The sequence below is a fragment of the Saccopteryx bilineata genome, chromosome 1 (genome assembly GCF_036850765.1).
Source record: "Saccopteryx bilineata isolate mSacBil1 chromosome 1, mSacBil1_pri_phased_curated, whole genome shotgun sequence".
Lineage (NCBI taxonomy): Eukaryota > Metazoa > Chordata > Mammalia > Chiroptera > Emballonuridae > Saccopteryx > Saccopteryx bilineata.
Genome location: NC_089490.1, coordinates 237,959,513 through 237,981,608, shown reverse-complemented (window position 1 = coordinate 237,981,608; position 22,096 = coordinate 237,959,513). Strand labels below are relative to the sequence as shown.

The 22,096-nt window shown below is 40.1% G+C and overlaps 1 protein-coding gene across 5 annotated transcripts in view; it reads left to right on the top strand.

The window, feature by feature from the left end:
- Positions 1-22,096, top strand: part of KCNT2 (potassium sodium-activated channel subfamily T member 2) — a 200,633-nt gene that overhangs the window by 165,115 nt on the left and 13,422 nt on the right. For 4 of the 5 annotated variants that reach the window (XM_066238389.1, XM_066238380.1, XM_066238398.1 and 1 more), the window contains 6 exons: positions 5,091-5,225; positions 7,952-8,063; positions 11,769-11,870; positions 18,378-18,461; positions 19,291-19,419; positions 22,040-22,060. In XM_066238389.1, the coding sequence (XP_066094486.1) occupies positions 5,091-5,225; positions 7,952-8,063; positions 11,769-11,870; positions 18,378-18,461; positions 19,291-19,419; positions 22,040-22,060 (583 nt within the window). The remainder of the gene's footprint in view (positions 1-5,090; positions 5,226-7,951; positions 8,064-11,768; positions 11,871-18,377; positions 18,462-19,290; positions 19,420-22,039; positions 22,061-22,096) is intronic. The other variant, XM_066238370.1, reaches the window with a different exon arrangement.

Here is a 22,096-nt window from a genome sequence, read left to right as displayed (position 1 = left end):
TAGAAAGTGCGAAGGGACTGGCTGTACTGTTGCACGGAGGTACTCAGTTAACTGTATGAGTTCACATGTGTCATCTTTAGCTCTTCTCTTTTGCTTATGGTGAGTCACTCCCCTAGAGAGAGAATTTAAGATGGGTGTTGGCAGACAGATTGCCGTAGAGTATTGCATCTCGGGTCACTTGGACCAGAGTGGATTAACTCAGGCCCCAGAATACAAAGAGGAAGGTAAGAAGACACTTGAGAAGAAAGGCATGGAATTGTGCTGATAGCATCCCTGTGGTAAAGGATAAAAGGATAAAAACTGTCCTTCCCTCACTGATGTGTCAATTTCCTAATGGCATTCCTGGACCCAATTTCAGCGTGTCTTGGCGATAGGTGTTCTCCATACCTCTAAATAGCAACTGGGGACACCAGCTGGGTGTCCTATAATTGAACACAATCCTGGCATTATATACCCAGAGAGAGCATTTGATCTCACAGGATAAGGGCTCCGTCCTAGAAGAAACCCCCCCCCCCCCAACTCAGAAGCCAATTGCAAGCTAGCTCAATTCTGGAATTAGAACTCTTTATGCAATTCATAATTTCTTGTTCTTCAATTCTGTGATAGTACCTAACTTACAGGTTTTTGATATAGGCAAGAAAAATACACTGTCAGTTCTTTTTAGAAAGAACTATATTTTGAACTTTGGATTCTTTTGCACTAAAAATTTCCTTTTGTTTTTCTAATGAATTTCATGTCACAATCCAACTATTCACGTGATGTTGTTTGTTAGATGGTTTTTGTGCGGTTAAATTCTCTTTCAAAGTGTTAGGAGGGTTGTGCATGCTGTAAAGTTTATTAGCTTTGGAGGACTTCCTGAAAGAGGCAGCTAATGTTTTTATTTGTTGCCCACTTCTTTGCTCAAAAATGAGGAAACAAAAGCCAAACACCAATATATCATGTTCCAGGAAGTTTTATGAAATCCTTTTTTCAACAATGCAATGCCTGTACCTTTGTAGTGGCCAGTGTTTTTAGTTTTTATTACTGGTTAGTTCCAGCATATTTTGTTCAACAATATACATTGAGGAAGTCAATAATTTTAAAGGTGAATTACTTTCATTTTGATTTTATATAATACATATGTTGCATGGGTACATACTATATTTATTTACTGATATATTGATAAAGCAGTATGTTATTATTCTGTATATTCTTTACAGAAAGTTGTCCTTAATTGGCAGGCTAATTTAGTTCCTTTGGGTCATCTAAGAAAAACTTATTATTTCCTCATTTTTACAAGGGTTCCTTTGCACAAATAATTTTTAAATTTTTTGGTAAGAATTTTTAGTCATCATTAAGAATGATCAATTTGGGTATTTTTGTAGAACAATGCCATAATGTTTCTGATTTAGAAACCAACCAGAACACTTGTTTTTATCATTCTGAGTGCATAGTATTATTCATAACAAGTGCAAATGACCTTTTCTAATTAATGTGAAGGGGGGGGGGAGAAAAAGCCCCTAAAATGAGTCTTGTCAACTGGTGTGTAGTTTTAGAAATGCAAACGAAGTCAACTTCCTCCCCGTGGAAGTGTTGCCACTGCTGTGACCTTGTGTTTCATTTTGTAACCCATCTGCCACATAGGCCAGATATGCATTTTCTGGATGCAATCTGTTGGTTCCCAATGGTTTACTACATGGTGGGCTCTATTGACAAGTAGGTGACCAAGTCTTTGGCACGCTCACTGGTGTGGTGTCTTGTGGCTTGTCGTGTGCTGTGCCCCTGTGTTGCATGATGAATGGAATTAGCCGTGTCAGTATAGCCTCGATGACGTGTTTTCTGCATGCAGAGCTTCTGTTCTCATGTCCTAGTCACCCTGTAGTCACAACCCCAGGCAGTACGCTGATGTTGAATCAAAGTGAATTTTGCTGCATGTCAATGATGTCGGTTTTGTCCCTTTCCCAAAGCTGTTTCAGTTTTGTGTCTCTAGAGCAGTAACATTATTATTACGTTTGCTGTCTGGTAGAGGAAAAGATAAAGGTTCAGCGTTAGGATGCATTCATGCCATTGTCATAACGTCGGGAAACCTTTCCACACGACTTAGAGATGCTCATTGTTAACTCAGGTTTATAAGTGCAAGCATTTCCCTAACATTTTATTTTAGGGACATATGCTATATCAGGGTTTATAATTTCTAAAATATTTTAAATCAAAAGGTCAAACATGTGCAATGTTTTAGTATTAAAGTGAAAATTCTTTTATATGCATGAACATGACTTGAAAATAGAAGAACTAAAAGATCATAAGACTAATGTGTTTTAAAATGTGTTAATTTAAAAATATGTCAGCCAGAGCCTTCAAAATAAAATGTTTGGCTTTATCCATTGAGAACTTTCATGCTTCATTTCACCAAAGTGCTATGACTTTGAAAGCATTTATTGACTGTTACATGTACATTATCGGCTAAACAGGTGACATATTCCATATTAATATAATTGACACGATCAGTTGTTATAATACTAACCAACTAACTTAAACGTAGTTAGATGTATGACAATTATTTAAATTCATGAACGTGAACTCACCCCTCATTTGGTTACTCATGATGTGTCTTTGAAATGATAATTTTCCATTAAAATTCCCATGAAAAACAGGATATTTAGAAGAGAAAGTATGACCCTCCATCTGTCTTTGCCTATGTAGACTATATATTAAGTAAGCTCTTCCTCTGTAAAAGTATTCACGGTGAGGAGAAGAGCTGAGCGCATCCAACTCCTAGCAGAGGTGAAAGAGGGTCAGCCACTATCAGATAATTATTGAAGCGGGTGACAGGTTCAGGAGGGTTCAATATTAGTCTCTTTTACTTCTGTTTGATATTTTCCTTAAGAAAACAAAAACAAAAAAAACTTTGACTGAATTAGAACACACTCACAAACACTCCCTTATACTCCAACATCCACGTTCTACTTGTCCCTGAAAAAGAAGTCTTAGAGAGAGAGCTAGAAAGGGAAACTACAAACATTTCCAGCAAGATTACTACTATAACTGTTTCATCCATCTGGACTTTTTTTTCCGTCCGCCATCTGGTGGCCAAAGTGTGTAAAGCAACCACAAGGATGATACTTCATTGGTAGGATGTGAGGTCGGGTTATAAGAATAAATTGTCAGTCTAATTAAAAAAAAAAAAAGAAAAAAGAATATAATGCACTATTAAATGAATATGAAAATAATAACTTAAAGCACAAACAACAACAAAATGTTGCCACAGGGTACAGAAATGCCATTCCAATTTTTTTAAAAAATAAACTTTCAGCAAATAGATTTTGACTCTTCTTTAATAATAATTACTAACATCATTTGCCAAGATTATATGTAATCAACAACAGCCAGTATTTTGAGTGTAGAATTAGCCGATACATTAAGGTCCAGGGATCAGCTATCCACCACGGATTCTCTCAAGTGGAATTTTTGTCAAATTTTAATTTCAGTGATTCATGGTTGATGACTATTCCTCCTCCCCATCATTTCTTATATCTGTGTATCTTTTCCTAGTCAAGCTTACCTTCTTCCTCCTATCTTTCCAACCCCTTATATAGAAAATTATAACACACAGACTTTTATTTTTAATGGTGGAGAAAAGATTTTAAGAGCTGATATCTCAGAAAGTTATTTTAAAATGATAATAAGGTAGGTTGAGGGCATACAACTCAAGTATTAATTTTTAGGTCCACAAGGGACCCATCACATTCATTTCTACCTACTTCGTTCTTTCTTTAATGTTTTTAATAGATGTAAGAACAATTACGAGGAATCAAAGTAATGGCCAAGTCAAGTATTCCTAGGGATTAAACTCAGTCATCATAGTGATTGGATGTTATGGTCCTGGCCCCTCTCACATTAGGAAGTTCATTTGGAATGACATCCTGTTTCTACAGTTTTAGCCTTAATATCTCTGCCACAGCATGTTGCTCCTCAGTCAAGAACATTCTTTTTTTCGGGACTACTTCTTGGGATGTTGGACTGAAAACTTTGGTAATACCCTCTCACCCTATAACAGAATGAGAAAAATTGTGCCTCCTATTTTTCCACTGAAGGAAAACAATCCCTCTCACCTGGCTAATCCAATCATCACCATGCACCTGGAAAGGACTCCAGGTAACGGACTCTTCACCATTTAGGAATAAAAAAGGAACTACTATTCTTTAAGTTTTAGCCTTCCTATTTTACTCAGAAGCTGTGCAAATCCATTAGCCCCATTATGTCTTCAATCAACTCTGTGCCTAGAACACTGTTACACACTCATCCACCTTAACTCTCTTACAGAATTCAGTCCTGTTTTTCTAGTTTGTTTTGTAGCCTAGGCAATGAGCTCATGGTTTCCTTGTTTCAGCTTTGATGGTAACATTTTCTTGATTCAGTGCCAGGCAATGTTTTTATCGGTGATAGGGGAGAAGTTTGACTCTATCATAATTTATAGGAACTTGTATGAGAAGTTAGCACAATTATTTAATGCAACCAAAGAGCTCAATTTATTCGATCCTTTACTCCAAACTTTAGACTATGTAGACGGGAGGCTTGAATACTATGAACATTGATATATTTTACATGTTCTGGTTGGTGTAGAACCAATCTGCAACACGTGCCTTTACAGAAAGAAGTAGTAGAAATTCCAGAACCAACATTTCACTGTTCTGCACACCTTTATTAGGCTTGACCATCTCTATTACATAAGCATCCATTTTTACTCTTACTTTAGGGATAAAAAATGGACACATGCCTTTGAAATAGTGTGCTGACTGTAAAAGTAAAGTTCTAACATGCTCTATTACCACGATTGCAACATAGGTGTTTTCAACCTTTTCTTAATATAATAAATAGTATGAAATAAAGATTCTTAACTCATATGCTTTGAAACAGCTGAAATCTAATGAAACAAAGAACTCCAACATAAAAATTTGTTTAAATCAGTAGAAACTATTGAATGTTAATCCCCATTTCACATCTCTGTGAAAGCCACCTGTCAGGGTACCTAGGGGTCAGCAAGTTTGAGTGCTTGTCCTGGTCCTGTGATCTACTGAACGTGCCTTGTTCTCTGTTGGTTTCTATCCAAGCCTAGATGACTTACTCAGGTGTGGAGTGACGTTTGCCGCCAATATGGTGGTCGTGGACAAGGAGAGCACCATGAGTGCTGAGGAAGATTACATGGCAGACGCCAAGACTATTGTGAACGTGCAGACCCTTTTCAGGTAACCGTCTGGACTCCCTAGCTATGAATCGTCTGGCCCTGATTCTGTGTGTAAGGAAGGATTGGACCAGGGACACTTCTGCAGATGCTAGCTTCATCTACTTGATCATGAAACAAATACTTAGTGTATCATGGGGTTGGAGCATATTGTATGAAGTTAAATTACTAGCAGTGGCCAAAGGTATGCATTGGCATCCTGGGTAACTAGGAATGAAAGACTACAAGGCAGTGAACAGGTCATTCACCCATGTTAGAGCCAAGTCTAGGCTTATCCTTACTATTTTCCTGTCTTTGTTCCTTAGACTCACCCAGGTAGGCATTCCTGCTCTGCTCACCTTTGGGTAAGAGTGAGCAATCCTGACCAGAGAAAAGCTCATGCTATTAACCAAGTCAAAATCGTCTATAAATCAAGACAACTAGGTCACTGGAAACAATCCCTCCTACAATAATCTGAAAATGTATTAATAAATGCCTCAACGGGTGTTTCAGTTTTCAGAGTTTTGCAGAAGTTTAAAGGAAGTATCTGAGCTACTGAAGTGAGGAAGTAAACAAAACAATCTGAACTCAGTCATCATCTCCCTTCACTCCTCCATCATGGCTTCAGATTGTTTCCAAGTGCATATCAAGAGTAATTATTTGGTTATAGTTTGAGTTCAGAATTCAGAAAACAGTCTAGGTGTGCACAGGAGATTCAACAAATTATTTTCCTTCTTTAAACCTCGATGTCTTCATCACAGGTTGTTAGATATTTTAAAAATAGGCATGCCTGGTAGTTTGCAGTCACTCAATAAATGCTAGCTGCTATAATTATTAGCAGTAAAACTGTCACAATCATGGTGGAAAAGGCACTGACCTTGGAATTGTCCAACTTGGTTTAGCACAACTCCCATTCCCAGGTAGCAGCAGACACTTTCTCACTAACACAGTGAACTCAGGTGTGTTGCTCATTCTAGCTGAAGTCGTTCCCCTTATCTATAAAGTACATACGGAAAATAATGAACCTTTTTGTAGCATTAATGCAAAACCTGGAAATCAGGTATACATTGATTTCTGCCAACAGCACCCGGAAAACCTACCCTGAGTTTGTGTAATAAACTCTTGCTGGGGAAGAAGAAATACACCATCTAAAGTTACTGTAGTAAGGACTGTTTATTTAGTTCTAGGTTTCCGCTAGGTGGCAGACTTGGATAATGCATTCAGTTCCTCAGTTTAAAAGAACATAAATGGTATAGGCTTATTCATACAGAAAAGAACAGGCACATCACATAAATTCCGTTTCCTATGTAATTTCAACTCTACAGTCACTTAAATGCAATGGCCGGGTCAATCATTATCACTCGCTCTGCCTAAGACCTCATCTATCTCAAGCCACAGATGTGCGTACTTATGTTTGATATGTGTTCAAAAAGGATTGTTATCATCCAAGTGATCATGACTCTATCCAGTTAGAATAATATATGTATATGAAAGATATAAGCTATGTCTCAAAGAAAAATTCCCAAAGGATGAAAAATGTTCACTTGCCTGCCGTCCTGTTTTCCACATAAATTCTTTATATCTCAACAGCATTCCAGGTGTTTCCCACAAGTTATCCATTCACGTGTGTTTTTGCGTTCATTAACCTGTGAACATTTAGTCAGCCACCTTTATTACCCTTGGAAAAATATGTACAGCCTTATAAATTGTGAGTTTTTGTCTGCTCCTCTATGAGGTCACAGAGTCTAATTTAAAGGGAGAAACTGCACTTTATACTTACTGTTCTGTTTTGTAGACCAGACCTTTCTCTTCTGGTTGAGTCTAACTGAATTAACTGAGTCTGTAGTCAGCTGTCTTATTGGTTGTGATCATTTGTAAATTATAGAGTGTGAGAGCGCCCTCTACTGGGCTTTCACATCCCAACTGGAGTGGAGGTTTCCTTCATTAATTTTCACAGTGACATTATTCTTTTACAATGTTTCTTAAATGAAAACTTCCAGAACTGCCAGATGGTAGAAGGTTTGGCAGACAGACACATTCACTAGGCTTACTAGTAAGATGGAATGGGGCTGGCCCAAAGGTCAGTTCATACATTTTTCTTTTTTCTATCAGGCAGGGTCTTTCATTTTCCCAAAGTTCCTGCAATAAACAAACTTTTATCGAATTTACTATATTTGGTGACTTTTGAGTAAGAAGAAAGCTTCTGAAAGAATAAATTATGCAGTGTTTTTACACAGACTAGTTAAATCGTGGCATCTTCTTCATCAAGGTTTTACCTACTAAACCAAAAATGCACAAACACGTTGTTCTGAAAAGTTACGAAAGTATATACAGGAGATCCTTGGGTTACGACACAGTTTCATTCCTACAACAGTTACGTTACCCAAACTTTGGTGTAAGTTGAAACACCCTAGCCTTACACAAGCGGAACCCCTGTGCTCCTAACAGTCCAGAATGGCGTCAGTAAGCGCGCTGGGGGACGCCAGCCCCTTCACTCATTTGCGGGTTACTGCGTGTTCTTTCACTGTGTGCAACCAAACTAGTTTGCCCATGTAGTCTGTAAGTACGACACTAACCCGCGTGAGCCGAAACATGTCTCAATGTTTTTAAGTTTTATGGCAGTGAGCATCATAAACTCCAGACGTTGTATGTCGAGGCTGTCGTAACCTGGGGACACCCTGTATATTCACTTGCAGTGAACAGTCCCCGGCGGCCCCGTTAGCGTAACTCCGACGTTTTCTTGACCGACAGGCTCTTCTCCAGCCTCAGCATCATCACGGAGCTCACGCACCCAGCCAACATGAGGTTCATGCAGTTCAGAGCCAAAGACTGTTACTCCCTCGCCCTTTCAAAACTGGAAAAGGTAAGTTGCCTTTAACTCTTCTGGTTGAAAGCAATAACTGCATAACCGTGGAAATTTCTATACGTAGGCAGAAAATGCCCTGAGATAGTAAAAAAATAAATAAAAATAATTCAAATGCTGCTTTGCATTTTTTTTTGGGAGGGCTGCTATATTTAATCCTCTTACAAACATGTTTTTAACTTATGTTTCATGATGATAGAACAAGAGACCCCCATCATACTCACTTGTGATAGGAACATTGAAAACCATCAATCAAGACACATTAAAAAAATAACTGTCAATTATTTTGCCCAATTTCAACATCCCTAAGGTTTGAGGAGTCAGCTAAGAAAGGCAGTTTTTCTGGGATGCAGCTGTGACTCCATTTTGAAGCGGCTCCATTTATCTCATTTTTCACAATGCAGTATATCACACTATTTTCTTATGATGCATCAAATCCATCAGAACATTTCCTGTATGTCATGTTTGCACTTGCAGTTTTCATCTGATCTTCCTCATGAGCACCGTCTGGATTCGTTGTTGGGTTGTATTGTAGGACACGATTCTTCTTCTCAGAGATGTTCCAGTTCCCGCCACTGTTTTCCTGATACTGTGTCCCCATGACGAAGAATAATGAAACAGAGAAGGGAAAGACAATAATGGAAGGAAGGAAGGAAGGAAGGAAGGAAGGAAGGAAGGAAGGAAGGAAGGAAGGAAGGAAGATTCATCTCATTTCCCTCCCAATTTACCCCATCTCTCTTGTTTTGATGCATTTCATAAAATAACCTTTTATGCAGTTGGATGGCACAATTTCTTCCATGACCACTTCCTTTCAAATTGCTTCTGAACTATCACCATTCTACCATGATGATGATAAAGGCACTTCAGCAGTCATGTGGTAATTACACCCTGATGGAAGAAGTAATAAAAGTGGGAGATGAACAGGGAATAGGGTGGTATAATCAGAAAGACCTTGCTGGTCTTTGTCCATGGTGGTTCCTGACACAGAGCTTCAAAAACCTTTGGAATTTCCTGAGTGACAGGAGTGTCTTTTGTTATTCAGACCTTTCGATCATAACTGATTTGATGCTAACAGGGCAGGTTCTGTAGGAGTCCTTAAATAGCTTAGAGATGAGGCTGGTAGCCATGAAAAAAACAAAGCACATGATGAAAAAATGGAAACTTTCAGCCCCTCCCTCATCACACCCCCAGGTCTAGGGAAAGGGGAGGGGCTGGAGATTGAGCTTAGCCATGTGGCTAATGATCCCATTAATTAAGGCTACATAATGAAACCTTGATTAAAAGCTCTGAAAAAATGAGGATTGGAGATTGTCCTGCTTGGGGAACATACTGACAGAAGAGGGGAATGTCACTTAGAAGCTCTTCTGTGGGAAGTGTGGTTGGCTTGGAGAAGACAGTAGGAACAGGAGCAGTAATTGTGGGGCAGCACCATGAGCCGTGAGTTCTGAGCCGACTCTGGGTCAGCGCCACATCGACCTGAGGACGCCAGTTCAAGTCAGAGTACTGGTGTCAGAATGCAAATAGTCTTGTTTCTAAACCGTATATCACTTTGTAATGAATGGTAGAGCAAAATGATAAAAAATGGAGACAACCGATGGAAGAAATAGGCAAGAATATCAAAGGTGTGTGTTTTAAAATTTATTCACTATGTAAAAGCAACAAGGCAAAATCTTACATAGTCTCAATTTAAATCCAAGCCAGTAAATATTTACTGAGCACTGATTATGAGCCAGATATCTTGTTGTATATTAGGAGTTACAGATTTGAAAAAAACAAACTGCATAGGATTTACAATTTAACAGGAGACACAGATATACAGAAGAAACAAAAGCATATTGTCTTACTCTTCTTTTTTTTCTAAGTTGGACAATTTTTCATTCATAATCTGAGAACTAGAATGGCTAAATTGGAGTTTGGTGTTACCTGCCCCCACTGGAGTTGCTTCTTTAGGGAAATTTCTTATCCTGTTTTGAAGAAAAGGCTCACCTTTTTCTCATATTGGGACAGAAAGAATTGGGCGAGGATACTAATTAGTTTCTTTTTCTTCTCAATGTGGGAAGACGCTGCCCTATCTCTCCTAGAGGCATTCTGGTGGTAGTATGAATACATACTCTTGGCCCAGCAATGAGTCATTCATTTGAACTCCTGTGTGTCTTTGAAAATTTTTATCAACAGTCCACCATGTCATAAAAATTTTACAAGAAATGTATGCATCCTTTGCTTATCTTTCACAGACTGGATATTTAAATATTACATTTACATCTATAGTCTTCTCTACTTAAAGCCAGTCTCTGAAATGATGATGATTATGCTTAATGAAAATAAGGTAAACTCGTTCTTCAGCACCACTCAAAACCTAATTTCTACAGCAATACCCTCGTCAAAAAGTGGGGGTTCTCTCCTTTAATTATTGTGTCAAGATTATATTCTCACTTTTGTAGGGCGAACTGCCGACCCCTTCTACAGACATTTTGGGCCATTCTAGTTGTTCATCTATTTCTCAGTGTATTTTATAAGCTATTTTGTTTTCCAGCTCTTCCCTCATCATGGGAATTATGATGGACTTCACCTGTTTTAGTTATTTTTAAAATTGTGGTTCTATTTTATGAGTTACCGCTTTGGAATAACATTAAACGGCACAGAACGTACCTTTTTACATGTAAAGACGTGTAGTTTACTTTGTTGTTTTATAGAGGCACAAGCAAGGACAGAGGTTGCTTCCCCCCAAATTCTAGCTTATGGAAGTGCAGAAACTTGAAATCTCTCACACCACAAAAGAGCAAGAGTAGTAAGAGCACGCTCATAGAATTCATGGCTGCTCCCTAGTCGCCCAGGAAACATCTCTTCTAAAGGCTCCACTCGGTGTCTTTTCATCTGTGACACTGTACTATTCTCAGGCCCCTGAGGTCCTCTCAGATCCTGCACATTCACATCACATGGCTTTGTAAATGCTCGGTGTCAAGTCCGTTTCCTCAGCAGAACTACAAATGCCTGCACGACCGGACCCTTCTGTTAATTTATCTCTGCACCCTTCCGACCGGGATCGGGACGTGATACACGCAATTCATTGATCAACACTTGCAGAAGCCCAGTGGTGGCTTGGGGTCGCCGCACAATGTGCAGGCCATGTCGAGAAATAAAAACTCGGGTACGGGAAGCTAGAAACCAGTGAATGTGATGAGGGCTCCACCTGCCTACTGCCTGTCCTCACATATGAGAAGATTCAGTACAGATCCCAGGTGTTAACGAAATATTCTGTGGCTTTAAGGTTTTTAATGTTTGATTAAATTACCATATTTTTTGCTCCATAAGATGTTCTCCCCCACAAAAAAAAAGTGGAGGAGAAAACACCTGTGTGTCTTATGGAGCAAAAAATACAGTATTTGAGTGTTTGTGTGTGTATGTTTCTTTTCATACATCACCTCAGATCCTTTTCAGACATGGGGATGAAGAGTAAATAAATGTTACATGTGTAAAAGTATTAACCTCTCTTTACTTTTAGGTATTTGAATTGATGAAGAAACCTTGGTTGTGAAAATTAAAAAAACACATTAAAAATATTATTAATGAAGTCATGATACATGCCTAACTAAGAACCATATTCTAACGATATGTTCTTCACATATTGTCGGGAAAATCTAGCTAGACAGAAAAATGTAAAATCCAGTATGCTCACAAATGTCCCTGTCTCGAATTTCCGAACAGAAGGAACGAGAGAGAGGCTCCAATTTGGCCTTTATGTTCCGCCTGCCTTTCGCCGCAGGGAGGGTGTTCAGCATCAGCATGTTGGACACCCTTCTCTATCAGGTATGTGATGTTTCCTTTTTCCTAAAATGTTTATTTTATATTTCACTTAGATTTTATTAAATAAGTAATGTATTCAATATGTAGTGTTTCACTGGAGCTTGCAATTAGCTCTGAAAGCAATTCAGTATTTGACTTTCTGTATTTAAAGACATAAAATTGAATGAAATATTCTGTAAGAAAAACATTTTTTTTCAGACTAACTTATGCAATGACTTTTAGGCATTCTTCATCACCAGGGCCTTACAATATTTAATGTGACATTTTAATACATGTTGCATGTTGCATTTTAATACATTCAGATTATTAGGCTAAAAAAAAGCTAAGAAAAATTACCAGGTTTATAAAATAGCCCTTTTTATAATACACACTTTTAAATAAGATATCAGTTGCCAATAACCTGGTAAACCAAGGACATTTTAAATACCTGCTAATTATTGCCTACTTTAAACAAGTATAAAAAGGACTTTAGAACAAATTAGAACTGTAAGATATCTTTCCCCGCCAAGGAAGAAGAAAGGGCATAGCCACAAAGTATGGATAAGCAAAAGCTTTATTTAGTACAGCGCTTCCAGGACGATGTTCTCTGGTCTGGGGGCCAGGGGCCAGAGAAATCACATGGAGGAAACCGCGTCGAAGAAATTTAGAGGGTCGTTTGGGTGGTCGAGCTTATATGACGTGGTGAAATTTCATTGGCTGACAGATGGTTGCTCTTTTTCAAAGGACTCCTGGGAAGTTTCTTTTGGTGCAAATGGGTGTGGGTGGTTCCAGCCAAAGTTCCCGGGCATGGTTCCTCACATGACCTTCCCCCATTGCACACCGACCTCACATTCTGACCTTTTATGTTAGATAAAAGCACCGCTGTTTGTCTGGCTACTTTCTGCTGGTTAGGGGCGTCATGGTGAGGGGAGGTCGGAAGGTGGTGGCTTTGAGGGGAGTCACGAGGAACATCTGTTTGACCACGACTCAAGAAACTTTGTGGATGTGGTCCTGTAACAATTTAAAAAAGAGGAGCAAATATGAGTAATATGCTGATAATTAGAAGAGGATTTAGGATAGGGGCAGCCCAGGTGAGGATGGGTGGCTGCCACTAGGAGTTAAACGGGTTGTAAGAGGAGAGATTCTTGCTCAGTTTCTCTCGCAGATGGTTGAGGAGATTGAGGTTTTCTTCCATTGGGCCAGTCTCATTGAACAGCATTGCTCCCCGCTTTAGCTCATTCTGGTGGCAGGTTTCTTGGAGGAGGGACAGGAGCAATAGGGGGATCTTCAGGGCCCAACCTTTTGGTGAGCCAGAGATGGGTAGAGCCCAGTGGTTCCAACTGCCAGTGGTCCTGCATGGGGGCAAGCTTGAGGCGAGAGACACGATACCAAGGTGTTTGCCCTAGGAGCTTGGCTGCAGCTGGAGTAGTCAGTATTACCATATGGGATCCCATCCACTTGGGCTGTAGGAACCAGGCTGGAGCTCCCTCAGAAGAACCCTGTATCCTGGCTGGAGGGGGACCACTGGGTGTGCTTCATCTGGACCCCCTATGGGAGGAAGGGTCTGATCCGTGTGTTCCCTGAGAAGATGGTGGAGTAAGGATAGAAAGGGGAGGTATGTGGCAAGAGGAGTGGGGTTGACAGGTAAGTTGTGATTGATTAGGAATGGTCTACTGTAAACCAGCTCAAAGGGGCTAAGTCCAGTGGAGTTTCGTGGGGTTGCTCTGATTCTAGTTGAGTGCCAGGGGGAGGAGGTTTGGCCAGGAGAGTCTGGTCTTGTTGGAAAGTTTAGTTAGCTGATCCTTCAGGATGCCATGGGCCCTTTCCACCTTACCTGATGATTGAGGGTGATAGGGTATGTCGAGTCTCCAGGTAATGTTGAGAGAAGTGGCAACCTGCTGGACTATTTGGGCAGTGAAGGCTGGGCCATTGTCTGACTGGATGGTAGTCAGTAGCCCAAATTGCAGGATGATATGTTCAATGAGAATGGAGGCAACAGTGTCTGCCATTTCTCGAGAGGTGGGAAAGGCTTCTATCCACCCTGAAAAGGTATCAACAAAAGTTAAGAGATAACGGAGTTTTTTGTGAGGGGGCATATGAGTGAAGTCGATTTACCAATCCTGGCCTGGCACGTGCCCCCTCAGCTGATGAGTAGGGAAGCAGGGGCAGAGTCCCCCTTGTGTAGAGGCTTTGGAACAGACAGCACATGCTGCGTGTAACTTTTCAATAGTCGGCTGGCAGCCCAGGAAGAAAAAGAGTGGTTGCAAGAACTGATAGAGAGTTTTTGGCCCTATGTGTAAGGAACAGTGGATATCAGAAAGGAGAGTTTCAGCCTGTCCTTTTGGTAAGGCAATTCTATATCCAAGAAATATCCATTCCTGGTTTCACATGTCCCCACCCTTTCTGAGGAGGGTCTGTTCTTCCTCAGGAGTGTAGGAAGGTTTCAAGGAGTTGGAGAAAACATGAGAAGAGAGGGGGAGGCTTCCAGGGTGAGGTTTCGAGCCGTCACGTTGGCCCGAGCATTTCCCAAGGCCACCAGGTCCTGAGAGGTTTGATGGCCCTTACAATGTACCACAGCCACCTACCTCAGTGGGAAGCTGTAATGCCTGCAAAAGTTTAGAAATGTGGGTAGCATTGATTATGGTGGAGCCTTTGGTAGTGAGGAAGATGTTGTCAGCTGGATAGTGGCTCCAAGACTTTGTAGAATGTCCTGACCCAGGAGGGTACAGAGCATGATGGCATAACTAAGAAGGAGTGCGAAAAGGGAATTCCATCCAAACTGCATGTCAGGGGTGGCGTGTGAAGGAGAAAAGAAGGAGTCCCATCCCCTCCCATAACTGAGACCTGTGAGAGAACTAAAGGTCCAGAGTGTGATGGCAAAACAGAGAAGGTAGTCCCCGTGTCCACAAGAAATGAGATGGACTTACCTGCTACCTGCAGTATTACCTGGGGCTCAGTGATGGTGATGGAGGTCTCCGAGTCAGGGCCGCGTCAGTCATCCATGAGGCCTAGGAGTTTGAGCGATGGGCCTGGCTGGCTGGCTGGGCCTCCCATTTGGGTGACCTGTCCTCCACATAGAGGTGCTGAGGAAAAGCCTGTTGCCCAAAGGGGCAGTCGCTCCACCAGTGATCAGGCTGCTTGCAGTCAGGGCAGGGCTTAGTGGGCACTGCTGGGACCAGTGACCCTGCTTGCCACATTTACAAGAAGCTCCTGGTGGGGATCCTCTTTGCAGCCTGGACTTGGGTTGGGCATCTCCTGTGCCTTGCCCCTGTTGCTCTGCCGGCCTCAGGGCTGCCACAAGAGCCTGGGTTTGGAGAGTTATCTTCTGCTGCATGCATGCAGGCCTGGCAAGCAGCCTTGGCCTTTTACTACTAGCCATGACTATTAAAAACTTTAAATGCCATGTTCACAGGTCTCAGATAAGGGTTTGGGGGTTGAGAATAAGAGGAGGGGGGCTCTTGGGAAGCCTGGCACCCAGATCCAACTGGAAATGCCAGAGCCAGAGGCAAGACAGGGCCAGGCCTTCCTGCAAGAAGACCAGGGTTGGGCTGTTGGGTCAGGAGCCCTGCAAACCGGCGTGAGATTCAATGCCTGGCAGAGGAGGGCCTGATGGGGAAGGGGCTTAAAAACACAGTAGAGAAGGGAGGAGCCCCTGGCTGGCAGGGGAGGAGAAAGAGGGACTGGTATTTGCAGGTGAATGAGAAACAAGATCCAGCGAAGGAAGCGCAGGGGGTTTCCTGGAGGGAAGAGACTTGAGTGGAAGAGGTCCGCAGAGGGAACAGAGAGGGGTCCCGAGAGAGGGGTGCCCCTGGGGGTCAGGCAGGAGGGGGAGAGAGTTAGGGATCAGTAAAGGAGGAAAGATCAGTAGCAGAGGTTTTAGGTGAGGTTTCTCTGGCCAAAAAGGGCCTGCTCTGCGGAGCAGGTGGCACAGAGATTAGGACGGCAGCACAAATACTAGAAGCCCTGAATGTAAGGAATCTCCAACCAGTTCCCTGTTCTTTGGCAAAAGTTAAATTGGTGAGGGTGTTAAAACTGAGTCTTTTTTGGAGGCCTCCTGGTCTGGTTTTTCAGTGGGTTATGTGGCCTGGCCACAGCGGAGAAGAAAAATAGATTCTTCTTCTTTAGGGAGGGAAGGTACTCCAGGAGCCTGTGCCTCTATGGCTGTCCTCAGTCCTCGGAGTGGTCAGAGATGAGAATTGGTGTTCCGCAACTCAAGCTCTGGCCACCAGACAGTTCGGTAGAGTGGGTGTGTCTGGGACGTCTCCACGGGCACACATGCACTTGGAAGGGATAAGAGGTCCCTGACACAGCTGCGATTATGAACAGGGAGTCTCAGCAGAAAGGAGGGGAGGCTGGAGGCAGGGGACTTACCGCACCATGTGCTGAAGTGGGTGGAAAGTTGGAGGTCCTGGTTCTTCCTCAGAGAGGAAGGGGAGAGGAGCGGTCCTTGCGGACTTCAACTCCTCCCTGGTTTTGGCACCAAATGTAAGGTATTTTTCCCATGGAGGAAGGAGAAAGGGCATAGCCATAAGTGTGGATAAGCAAAAGCTTTATTTAGTACAGCACATCCTGCTCGATGAGGTTCTCTGGTCCGTAAAAGGGAGCCAGAGAAGTCGCATCGAGAAAACCACATGGGGGAAATTTAAAGGGTCATTAGGGCAGTCAAGCTAATATGACGTGGCAAAATTTCATTGGCTGACAGATGGTCACTCTTTTTCAAAGGACTCCTGGAAAGTTTCTTTTGGCACGCATGGGTGTGGGCAGTTCCAGCCAAAGTTCCTGGGTCTGGTTCCTCACGTGACCTTCCCCCATTGCCCACCAACCTCACAAGAACCATTTAGACTGTTCCAGAAGACCAAAGTAAACATTATCCTTTTATCATAGCTAAGAAGTTCATGGAGATGCTATTTTAAACAAATATATTTTAATCTTTTTTTTTCCTAACTCTCCCAGAAACTGGGCAGCAGTCATATTTCAAATTCTCTGGTTCAAGTAATCAGAGAATTTCTAGCTATCTTCATTAAGAGAGAAAATTATAAAAAAAGATATTCTTAGGGCATGAAATAATTTGATGACTTTAATCTCCAGGAGCTCAGCGTTTAGACATTTTGTCGTGCCTATTTGCTTTTGGATAACATAGTTTATGTAACCTCTCTGCAATACTTGACTGCATAAACTAATCCAAAGATAATTAAAGCTTGTCTATTGGCCTTTGGGCTAACGATGCCCATGAGGGTGCCTCCAGCAATGCCACATGTCATAAACCATCTGCTTATGCTGGCCAAGTGTGGGAACAAATGATCACAGGAGGATGAACACACCTGTTGGCCCTGAACTGTCCAGACACAGTGTGTGGGTGCTGCAGGCGGCCGCTTCCCTTCCAAACGCCATTGCCCCTCACATACTCCTAACCATTCAGAGGTGGTTGGGGTGGGGGGGTAATTGAAAAGCAAGGTTGCAACAGAGGAATTTGTATCAAATGCTGGATATCATTATGCACCAAGAGTTGTCATATTTATGTTCAGCTCCAGTATCTTATGTTTAAATAAAATATAACAAGAAAGCCTAGCAAAGAAGCTAAGGTAGTAACTACCTATGTATCACCTCCTAGCATCAGATGACATATCTTCATGGTCCATTTTCTAGATAGGTCAAGAGTCCCCATTCATGGATTAAAAAAGATATTAGAAATTATATATCTAATTTCTAAATTTATATAATAAGCATTCTTGCATTCTTAAAGTCTACCATATGCCATCTGATTATTTTGGTTAATGATTTAAGCCCATTGTCAAGATAACTGTTTATATTGTGTGTTCAAGAACTATTATTAATGGCTACAATTGGGTAGTGATTTATTATGAATATAATTATTCCCTGGACATGATTTTATTTGCTTTCCTAAAGAAAGCTGTGATGTAGGCAGGATTGTCACTCAGGATATGTGGATGAGAGACAAGGGCTAAGAGAGGGAAACAACCCCGGGGAGTGTGAACCTTCTCCCACAGCTAAGAATAAATTGAAGAAATTAGAAGCATCATTAATACTCTTAACTACCGAGTAGTTTGATATCAGAATATCAAAATACATCTTTCAGGTTAGCACACAAAGATCCTGATAATATTTAAACTGAACTATTAATATCGAATTAGCAGTTTGTTCTAGTAGAATAGAGCTTAATCTAAAAAAAAAATCTGGTAATATTTCATGGCAAATTTTAGTTCTTTCATGTTTTTATGATATTCTCTATTTTAATCAACTCATTCTTGTTACTAAAATCTGAAAATGTTTTAGCATGTCTAAAAGCATGTATAAAATTTAAGCATACCAAGATATCCTAGAGAATAATTATTTCCATATCTTCGTATGGACAGCTTAACTGTCCATGTGTATCGACACTCATAAGATAGATTTTTATTTCCTGTTTTATGGAGGCTTGATCATGTGTTACAAAAAACAACCTTTTACTGGTATTATGATGGCCATACTCTTAGCTGTCCCATACATTTCATAATTCTGTTTATATTGCAGTCATTTGTGAAGGACTACATGATTTCTATCACTAGACTTCTGCTGGGATTGGACACTACCCCTGGATCAGGGTTCCTTTGTTCTGTAAGTTAATAATCTTTGAAATGTAAGCTTGTCCTGGTAAATGACCTGAAGCCCATCCCTGTATAATATACTTAGGCTAACTCTTTTATGTCATTGTTTTTTCTAGCACATGCCTAAAGAATAGCATCATAGTTATTTCTTTTTAATTCTTTAGAAAATGTTAAAGGGAAAAAATTATTTTAAATTAGAAATCATGATAAATTAGGCATTCTGTATGAAATAAAGAACAGGTGTTTTTTTCTGATTGGCCAGTTGAGACAGGCAGCTTCTGACATAGGATACCTTACTGTGGAGAAACAGTCATTGTGCAGTTCAATTGATTTGTAATTGTTTTGTAACAGAGTATACTATGTCTAAGTGGGTTTAATGAAGTGAGTTGCCAATAATTTAAACTGAAAATTAGCAAAGGGACTAGTACACATGCTTCTGGTCTGTAAGCCCTGTGCTCATTCTGCTGACATCTTTTTCAGTATGGGAGTTGTTAGAACTTTGAATGGGCAGTTCTGTGTGTGTGCTCGAATGCCCTTTTCAGTAACGGTCTCTAGTTATTACAACACTTTTTAAGTACAACTATCAGTTAACCAGCAGTGACCACTGTCCCCTGATATTGAATTAATTCAATGCCACAAATTGAGTGGTTGGTTTCTTAGGTTGGGGTGAAACGAGATGGAGTTCATTAAGTTTAAGACATGGATAGGCACTTATGAAATAAACGGCATGTTGAGATTTCAGAATATCAACAAATTCTGCACCTTTATGAAGTGAAAAATAACCAGGGGCTTTTTGTTCTGTAAGAAGGTGATATGTAAGTAATTCATGTATGTTCTAGATAAAAATCACTGAGGATGACTTGTGGATCAGAACATATGCCCGGCTTTATCAGAAGCTGTGTTCTTCCAGTGGAGATGTTCCCATCGGCATCTACAGGACCGAATCTCAGAAACTAGCAACATCTGAGGTTTGGAACTCTCAAAATATTCCTGTTTTCATGTTGAACCTGATTAAATGCAGTGATTCCTAATCTTGGAAATCAATTTCTGACAAATGTGAAAAAACCAAAAGCAATGTTGCCTGATTCTGTAGTGGAAATTTTCAGATGCAAAAAAAAAGTTATATCAACTATTTGTTTAGTAAACTATGCCAGAATTTCTCAAAATAGTGTTGGCTGAGGGACTGTTCTAAAGTTCGTGAATGATGTGGGGCTCTGAGTGTCTTTTGTGGATCTAGGATTTTTCATTTCCAGGAGATTGTCGGGAGACACGTTAATGTTAAGTAACTTTCTGATGCTTATGACAAGTTCTCAAGGCGGTCAACTTAGCTTTCTAATGTACTCCTCAAGTCCATGTGTTAGCATTTGGAAGGCAGCAAAACAAAGGTAAGTTAGTAAGCACAGAAACAGATGTTTCCAAACTTACTATGGGAGACTACCGTGAAGCCAAGGAAAAACTCAAGTAGCAATGCCAGACCTTTCTAGAAGAAAGCTCAGTAATTTTAAAGCAAACTAGAAACTAGACTGGGCTGTAGGTAGGTTTTCTGAGGGCTGGAGGCAGCCACAGAGTTATCCATATTTTGATCTGGTCACATTTTGTGATTCTAAATAGTTTATATATATGCTTAGTAAACCATCACATTTCAAATTAGACTCTTGTACAATAAAAATTTTGAATACATGTACTATCCCATTTAATCTCTAAAACTATTTAATAAAAATATATTCTTAACATCTTTTTCTTCTTTGCATACCTCAAAATTATTCTAAAAAGTTGGTTAACCATTGTTTTTGGTTTTATATAAAACTACCTCAATTATGAGGCTAAGATCAATTTATATATATTTTAATAGTCCATGTAATCATTAAATCTATCTGCAATAAAATGAATGAATCCTTGCATAGAAAAGAACTTTCTAGGAATCATAAAAGTAAGGGATATTTTTTATTTTTTTTGTTTAAATGTATAGATTCATATTTAAATAAGTGATATTGAAGCTAGCAAGAAATAGTTGTTTTTATGAATTGCTTTTTGGTGGTGTCCCTGTCAATCTTGTAATTAAAATATGTATGTTTAATGGAGTAATTACCATATTTTTTGCTCCATAAGATGCACCTGACCATAAGACACACCTAGAGTTTTTTTTGTTTGTTTGTTTTTGTTTTTTTTAAATTTTTTTTAATTTATTCATTTTATAGAGGAGAGGGGGAAACAGAGAGAGAGAGACAGAGAGAGAGAGAGAGAGGAGAGACAGAGAAAAAAAAGTAGGGGAGGAGCTGGAAGCATCAACTCCCATATGTGCCTTGACCAGGCAGGCCCAGGGTTTCGAACCGGCAACCTCAGCATTTCCAGGTCAACGCTTTATCCACTGCGCCACCACAGGTCAGGCTCCACACCTAGGGTTTTAAGGAGGAAAATAAGAAAAAAAAATGTCTATATTTCACTGTGTAAGACTCATGGGCATTTTCCCCTCCACTTTTTTTTTTCAAATTATTTATTCATTTTAGAGAAGAGAGACAGAGGGAGAGATAGAGAGCGAGAGATAGAAGGGAGGGGAAGAACAAGAAGTATAAACTCCCATACGTGCTTTGACCGGACAAGCCCAGGGTTTTGAACTGGTGACCTCAGTGTTCCAGATTGACACTTTATCCACTGCGCCACCACAGGTCAGGCCTCCCCTCCACTTTTGGGGTAAAAAGTGCATCCTATGGAGCAAAAAATACAGTATCGACCATCCCATCTACCAATCATTATGTTTTTACTATTAAACTGAGATGTAATATTTTTATACACTATTAAGATAAAAGTTGGCTGCAAAATCAAATTATTATAATTATTTTAATAAGGATTAAGATAGAGTCATTTTGAAACTAGCTGCCAATTTTCTCCTGTGATTCACTGAAACTGTTCTTTCATGGGCCATGTGATTGGAATCTTGAGGTACACAGTTTTAAGGAGCCCATAATCAAATGCCCATTATGCATTTAATGAAATTTCTTAAAACTGAAGAATAATATAGCATGATTTTTATAGCCTCTCTGTAATGATAGGTTATGTGATGACCAAGGAGGTCAATTTTTAGACTCTACAGCCAATGTGAAAACTCAGGGTATTTTTGTGAACTGAATTAAATTTATGTAAAAGAGGAAAACAATCTTCATATTAGACCTAAATTAAACATTTAAAAATTTTAAATAACAATATTATTATAAGATCTAAATTATTAAATGTAAATGATAATGGTCAAATAGTGTCTCGTAAATAGTAGTTTCATCAGCTCTTATCAACTACCAGCACTTTCTCTATCAAATCTTAGACAATTTTTAACAACAACAACAATCCACAAAAAGAAACAAAAAGCAATCTCACCAGAACAACTTTCTGGTAAACTTTATAAACAATAGCTTATTCTTTACCTAATTTTACTCAACAGCAGTATGATAATAATCAAACACATAATTAGATGGCACACATTACGTGGCTGTCTGTTTCAGTCTGTCCTTGGTGCTGTTTCGTGTACATGTTGCTGAGTCATTGTCCATTGTCTAAACTGTATTTTGTGTTTATTTTTCCCTCCCTCTGTGTCAGTCTCGAGAAATGGCATCACAAGTAAGTATTTTGTCTCCCTTTCCTCACATGGCTTAA